A 7,792-nucleotide genomic window follows, 5' to 3' on the forward strand; every position below is an offset into this window, starting at 1 on the left:
TATGACATGGGCAGGGATAGCACCCTTAATCAACCTCCCAGGTTGGTAAAGCCAAATCTTCTAAGATTTGGAGCCTTTGCTCCTCTTAGGTTTAGTAAAAGGTTCTATTTTATATACTGGTATTGATCCATGGAGCTATCCAGGCCAAGCAGCATCGCCACCTTAAGTAAACTTCTGAGCTACAAACCTGTAGTTAATGGTCACTACGCTTGAGGGGAGGACCCATACTTTGCACCCAGTGGTAAATGCAAAAAGTTACTGTCTCCCAGTCCTTGGTGTTTAGTAGCCATTTTCATCTTTCAATGATCTGAATCTTTGGGAAGGAGCTGAAGGCTATGGAGGTAATTTATAGCCCCCCCCCCCCCCCCCCGCCATGCTGAGGCTACAGAGTCAGTGATTGTCACATTGAAGGAAGGGGAACAGACAACCGGGCCAACCCTAGTGCATAGGACATCCAGACTGGGGTAATCTTGTCCCTTCCCATCAGCTGATTAAGCCTGTACTTCAAGTGTTCATTAAAATGCTCAAGTACCCCTGTGGATCAGGGGTGACATGGAGCACAGAGATCTGCTGTATGCCCATGACTAGGCAACTGATGCATAGTCTGAGCATAAATTCCAGGACTGTTATCAGATGCAGTGTTTCAGGGAACCTGGAAAGGAAACAAATGTTGTCTTGCAGGGCCTGGAGACTGACTGTGGCTGGAGTCACTGGGAGGTATGGAAATGGCTGGACCAAACAAAGTGTCAAACAATATCAAGATCCACTGGAATATGATTGACGACATAAGGGGCCCCATCTGCTCTATCTGCTAAGGATGCCCTAGTCCACTCACTTGCAGGAAACTGTTCTGGGGCAGTATTTTTAGCCTTGACTAGGGTCTGACAAGTGGATTGGCTTTTTCATGCCATTTTCGTGTCTTCTCACCACAGCAGCAGCCCGTGTACTGCCAGCCTCATCTAGGATGACATGTGAATTTCCATGGGCTATCCTCTGGTGGATCCAGGAGATAATTGATTGTGCACCTGCTTGCTTTGGTGTGGAGAACAATTCATTTTCCACGTTGAGCTAAAATCATGAAATGCTCATTGGTTTTGTTTCCTTTTGCAGCACAGGGGCCTTTCTGATGAGCATTCACACAGGTTACAAAACATTCTCTTGATGGGCATTGCATAAGGCACAGAACTGTTGCTGTACATCTGAAACAATTAGGAAAAAACATTTCTGAGGATCAGATGATCTTCATCCAAATGTCTCATTTCCAGAGAGGGCCCTGTTTTACATGCTACACAACCAATGGCCAAGCCATTAGCCACAGCCCATGAGACAGTGAAAAACACAGCAGAGCTCATTTGCTGGGGCTGTAGCAGTAAGCAGGACGTGTAGGGACAGTGGGGCAATGTGGGATCAGTGAGGCTCAGGAGAGGGGAGGCCTTGGTGGCCTATGAAAGGGCCTTCTGGGTATCCTGTTGATTGGAGACCCTCTCAAGAGCAGCAGCCCTTCCAGTAACCTGATAGAAGGGAGCCATCAAAATAATTTTCCACACTGCATGAAGCTGCCTATGGTGTGAGGGCTCTTTACCATACTTGGTGAAGGACAGGTTTCTTTCAGGTTGGATGGTAGCCACACCAAATTCCTACAAGTTAACCCAGGGAAGACATTAGCGCCCAGGCCCACGGGTGGTCTGGGAGGTCTGCCTGGTTCCCCAGTGGGCCAGAGTAGGCAACACCTCCTTCGATGTTATTCCTGGGTGGTGGAGGGGCACTCATGAGACCTTTTCATGGATTTGAAAGATTCCAGTTGGGCTCCTGTAAGTTCCATTTCCACTTCACTAGAGACCCAGAGCTGGCCCTACTTAGCAACATGAATGGGAATTTCTATCTGTGAACCCACTACTGCACTCATCCAAGGCCAATAATTGTCTCTCAAAGGGCATGTACCTTTCAGCCAACTTGAATTGGTCCATGCTGACCTATAGTGTTGTCCTCCTGCCATAGGCTCTGATCAGTGAACTGAGAGTTTGCTGACATGTGTAATTCAAACAGCAGATGTGGGATCAGTGAGGCTCAGGAGAGGAGGAGGGTTGGTGGCCTGTTAGAGGGCCTATCCTGTTGGTTGGGGCCCCTCTCAAGAGCAGCAGGCCTTCTGGTAGCCATTAAAATCCTCACAGGGCTATATGACAGCATCAGTAGCCAAACAGGCTCACCAATCCCTGGGCCTCTTTATTTTTCTCGGGTCAAAAAAAGTCAAAAGTTTAATAATGATCTCCTCTGGAATCTATGATATACCGCTTCCCAGATCAGGTTCAGAAACTAGGTCCTTGTACCTCATTTATGTTAATGCCCAACCACAACTGCTGCTTTTGAGTCATCATGGCATCCAGTCCTTGCTGGGCAGTGCCCTGTCTAGGTCCTCTAGGAGGTTGTCATCAACATAACGGAAAGCCTATACTCCCTCCAGAAGCACAACTTTTTCCAGATCATGGTCTACCCATTGACAGCAGACAGATGGGGAATTAACCTGCCTTGCAGGACATTAAAGGTATGCTGAAATTCATCCCACATGAAGGAAACTGCCCTGATCAACCCACTAGAGTGGGGTGCTGGAAAAGACATTTTCAATGTTAACTGCCACAGACCAAGCTACCTCCAGTAGCAGTCTCTTCATGATTTCAGTTACCACCAGTGGCAAGAGCAATACTTTGGTATTGAGAGACCTATAACCAGCAGCCAGTCACCTGGTACCCAAGGCCTTGTACAAAGGCCAGACGGCACTACTGAGTGGAGGAATAAGTCTCACAGAGCACTTTGTCTCTCTTCAGCTTAGCAGCCAAGATGACTGTTTCCTTTTGACTGACCAGGCAGCCAATATTATTTTGGAGCTAGTAATTGAGTAGGTTCGTAGTCTTCCCCATGTTCTACTAAAATGGTCCTAATAGTGGCAACTCCCATTGGGGCTCAGGGACAGAGACGAATGGGAGTACACAGAAACAATACCACATTTAGTAGCATGGGCTTGAAAGTACTCATCCTGAGTCAAGCTGGGCAAACGTGCCTATATAGGTCATCACAGACTCAAACCTGGGAGGCATATGTATCCTCCTCATCCTGATAGCAGGGGGAAGTAGAGATCACACTCACTTGTGCACTGATATCCAAAAGGCCCAAGAAGTATAATTCTCCCGTGAACTCTGACCTTGGCACAGGATGTCCAGTCTACCACTGGGACAGAGAAACCTCAACCTAATACCTACTCAAGGTCTGAGTAAATATTTCAGTGTTCCTCCACTCATCTGGTGGGGATACTACTAGTGACAGAAGGGCTGTCATCATACAGACCCAAGTGGTACTGCCCATCAGACTCTTCATGACTTAATATCTGGCCATCAGGTGTCTGGTGAGGAGTCGATTAATATCCTCCTTTGAGACCCCATTATTGAACAAACAGACCTAGAGTTTTTTTTCAGAAAGGCTCACACCTGGTTTGCCCAAGAAAGGGTGCTCAGTTCCCATGCTTATGTCAGTCTCTGTGCTTGTCAATCTTTGCTGTCTTAGGGGTGGCTGCTTCTTCCGTGTCTGGATATTTCTCAGTTAAGACGTGGACTGTGTCACAGACTGAATGGATTAGGTGAGGAGGCTTACATGGACTTGGTAACAAGCAGGGACATTAGAGAGAAACCTAGAAATCAGAGTCTGTGTAACGGTCTCATTATCTGCAGTTTCCTACTCCCTTCATGCAGACCCAAGGGATCACCAAGATGGCTCACAGGACCACTACCACCTCTGTGAGAGCGGGCCAGCCATGGTTTTCGGTGACAGGAAACCTGTCACGGAGGGCCAAACCTGTCAAGTTCAAAGAGCACCCAGCTGAGAAAGATGTCTGTGCCTGCTCATATGCTTCCTCATACTCTCCACTGTGAGGGCATTCTAAAAGAGGAAGTATATAGCGACACAGCCCTCAAGACATCAAGTTTAACAAGATTACCTTCATGTTAACAATGCTTTTCCCTTCAGGGGCACCTGGGTGGCTCAGATGGTTGAGCATCTGCCTTTGCCTCAGGTCTTGATCCTAGGGTCCTGGGATTGGGCCCAGTTTGGCGAGGAGTCTGCTTCTCCCACTCCCACTACCTCTCCCCCCCCCCGCCCCCATTCATGCTCTTTGCTATGCATGCTCTGTCTCTCTCATGAATGAATAAAATCTTAAAAAAAACAAAATAAAAAAACTACAACAGTTCCCTTCAGAACCTACTATCACTCAGCACAGCTAATAAAGTGCTCCCTGGGATCCTCAGGATTTCTGCTCTTCTAGAACAGCACTGTGTTCATATGACCACTTGCTACTGTACCAATTTTGTTGTGTATAGGTCATTAGGACAACAAGCAAAACTGAAAGTAATAAGCCTTTATTCACTCACTGTGACAACATAAGCCAACAGGCCAAAAAAAAAAAAAAGGTGCCAGCTCCTCAATGTTCCATTTTTCCGAGTGGAACAGTACCAGACAAGGGTCAGGTGGATGCAGCATAGACCAAAGAATTCACTTCACTGCAGAGGAGCACTGAACCAAAGGTTTCTGCCTTTTTATGAACCCATGGGCAGGAGAATGAAAGAGGAGGAGGGATAGTTGTGGAAAAGTACCGACTCCAATCGAAGAGGAGAGGCTCAGCCAAGCCCCTAGATAAGATCTCAGCAGAGATGCCCAGGAAGTGCCCCAGGTGACGCCCCCAATAAGGAGGCCTCTGGAAGAGGCAACTTGGGGCTAGAGATTCAAATATGCACGTGAGCTAGCCTCGGGCCCTGAGTCTCTGACTACAACTCTCCCCAGAGACTGCAACACGCGGGCTGTGCACCAAGTCTGGTGTGGGGAGAAGAGCTTCCCTCCTAAGGCCTGCCAGGAAAAGCCTTGAAATTGCCTATGGTCAGGCCTGAAAGACCACACATAGGATATTTGGTCTGTCTGGAGCTGTACTCCTCACCTACTCTAAGCAACGCATCGTGATTAATGCTACGGTTCTATGAAAACAAACACACGGTACGGTTACTAAATTCCAGCACCGGCTCACAAATACAACAAAAAATGATAAAACAGAATATGGAACAGTTAGTAAACTCCATAGAGCACAACCCCATACATTTGTATGTAAATAGAACTCGGGACAACTTCTGAAAACGTTAGTGCCATACAAACATCGCTCATTACTGTTAACTATTAAAAGACCAGATTCATGGAAATATTTAGATAATACCAGAATTTCAAAAAGTCAAAATACTATTTAAAATACATATATATACTTACGATTCATCCAAATCTTGTACAAATCCTTTACTGAAAACCACATCCAGTAAAAACACTGGAAAAAGAGGATAAGAGGACAAAATGTTTACAATAAACGCTGACTTATTACTTGTCTCATACTACATGCTTAGTCATCTATAAAATGTTTTTGATTTTTTACAATCTACCATAAAACCCATCACTGATCCATCCCAAGGCACAAACCATGCATAAGCCTAAGTAGCTGATCCCTTCACGAAATATTCGCTCTGTCAGCAACTATACTGTGACCCGCAAGGTTTATACAGGCTAATAAACCGGAGACACAGAGGTTCTCTTTCAACATATTTTTATTCCCTTATTTTTCCTTGTTGCCATTCCACCTTTTTTTTTTTTTTTTTAACCAGAGAACGCGTTCTTCTCTCTTTCTCCAGTAGTCATTACCTCCTCCTCTGTATAAACTCCACCTGCCATTCAAAATGCCGATTTAGCTTTTTTCGACCTCACAGGCGTGTCACGCCCGAGCTACACTACACCTGCAGCGCTCGGCGTCCTCACAGCCTGGCACGCAGGCGGCGTCAAGGGGATTCTAAGCGAACACACGGCGGCGGCGGCGGCGAGGACCCGGCCCGGGCGTGAGACGCCGGAAAGGCCCCCCCCCCGCCCGCCCCCCCCCCCCGACTCCGCCGTCGCTTTTCACGCCGCACGGTCCGGCGACCCGACCGCGACCTGTCCTCGGCCATCTCTCTCAGCCCCCAGGTGGGTGAAAATTCTCCGGACGTGACAAGCCTCGGAACCTGCAGCCAAAGCCAGGCGTGGCCGCAGGCTGGGGTGGCGCGGCCCCCACGCCTCTCCGTGCAGCCGGCGCGACGGAAACTTCCTGCCACACGAAGCCAAGCACCGCACGGGAGGCAGGAGCATCTTATCCTGGCCCGGTCCCCGGCACGGCCGCGCTGGGGGAAGGACCTCAGCGGCCGGGGGGGTCTCCCGGCGGACGCCACAGCCGTCGGCACCCTGGCGGGGGACCCCGGCCCGCCCCCGGGAGAGGGTCCCCGCGCGCGCCCGCCTCGCCGCCCCCGCCCCCGCCCCCGCGCGGCCCTTACCTGTGGCGCAGAGCCGCAGGCCGGCCCCGAGCGTCCCAGCCGCCATGCTCGCCGCAGGGAGAGCTGCAGAGGCCCCGGAGAAGAGACACGGGCGGCCGCAGTTGGCACCGCCGGAAAGGGAAGCTGGCCGTGGGCGCGCGGAAGGGAAGCCTGGGCGGAGGGCGGAGGGCGGAGGGCGGAGGGCGGGGGCGGGGGCGGGGCAGGCGGCCGCCGCTACCCTCCCAGGACCCCGCCGGCCTCCGCCTCTGGGCATGCGCGGGACTGCGGCGCCTGCGCAGTCGCGACGTAAATCTGTGCGCTTCCCGCTGCCCCCCCCCCCCCGGGAGCGTGGGAACCGAGCGCGCGGGCGCCTTCCTGTGGGGCCGGGGCGGGTGCGGAGTTGGGGCGCTTCCGGGAGGCGAGACGCCAGCTAAGTCTGGAGGGGAACGGGAGAGAAACGCCGCCGCCCTCGAGGCTTGATGCTGCCACATTTTTTTCACTTGCTGCTCCTGTGCAGCAGCGATCAGATTCGTGGAAAGAGGTGGGTGTTAGCAGCGCGTGGAAAGATGGAGGCCGTGGGTTCGTGTGTGAGCTTCCTTCCGCGCGTCTCCAAAATAAGTTTGGGATCTTCCCTGAACCTGTTTGCGAAATGAGGTACCAGCTCCATTAATGCGATTTTGCCAGCTGAAAGAGTGCCATCTTAAAGACTCCTCTTGGAACCTGAAACAATGAAGTTGATCTTAAGATACAGTTTGTTTTTTTTTTTTTTGATGATTTGTTCCTGTTTTCTGATTCTTTTTGATAAGACTGAAATACTGTGAAATATTTGCTATCTCCTCCCACACGACAAAAGTGTGAAAACGAGGTATTTTTTCATATGGCGGCTCTGCAATCACTACATCCAGTGTAAGTGACGTTTTTATAGGACCTAACATTCCAGAGGATTTAGATTAAATCAGTTATTGAGCCTGCGTTATTGGGAATAGAAATAAATCATGATGTCAGGCAGGTCACCTGAGGTTCAAAATTCCGACAGGCAGAGACCTCAGAAAATTCTACTCCTAATGACTGAAAGGTTACATTGTGAGCTGATCGGGAGCAAGCCCGAGATTTCACCTGTTTTATGGATACAGCGCAGGATCCGTTGCAGACCTCCAGCAGATTCAAACGTTTTTTGGTTGTCTAGTTTATTTTGATTTTAACATACAGAAGTATTTAAATCTCCTACAGGTTCTCAAAGTAGGGATTTTATAGATCCTGGGGCACAGAAGAGGTAGTTTGCTTAATTTAGGCTTTGAGGATGGAGTTGCCATTTGAAACGGAGTTTCGGACTCCGGAGCTGGTCTTATTCTAGCACCACGCTGCCTCCCAGACCTCTCGCTGCTCCAGGATTCTCTCCCTCCCTCCCTCCCTCCCTCCCTCCCCTTCCCCTTTCA

General features: G+C 49.9%; 1 protein-coding gene across 2 annotated transcripts in view; it reads right to left on the reverse strand.

Annotated features, from left to right (window-relative positions):
- Window positions 1-6,549, reverse strand: part of LOC129495449 (protein disulfide-isomerase TMX3) — a 44,345-nt gene extending 37,796 nt beyond the window's left edge. The window contains exons 1-2 of one of the 2 annotated variants that reach the window (XM_055302972.1): window positions 6,378-6,545; window positions 5,296-5,350 (exon numbers count right to left, since the gene is read on the reverse strand). In XM_055302972.1, coding sequence (XP_055158947.1) covers window positions 5,296-5,350; window positions 6,378-6,423 — 101 coding nt within the window. In that variant the 5' untranslated portion in view covers window positions 6,424-6,545. Of the gene's footprint in view, window positions 1-5,295; window positions 5,351-6,377 lie in introns of both variants that reach the window. The other variant, XM_055302973.1, reaches the window with a different exon arrangement.
- Between the last annotated feature and the right edge of the window lie 1,243 nt (window positions 6,550-7,792).

Source organism: Nyctereutes procyonoides, unplaced genomic scaffold, assembly GCF_905146905.1.
Source record: "Nyctereutes procyonoides isolate TBG_1078 unplaced genomic scaffold, NYPRO_anot_genome, whole genome shotgun sequence".
Lineage (NCBI taxonomy): Eukaryota > Metazoa > Chordata > Mammalia > Carnivora > Canidae > Nyctereutes > Nyctereutes procyonoides.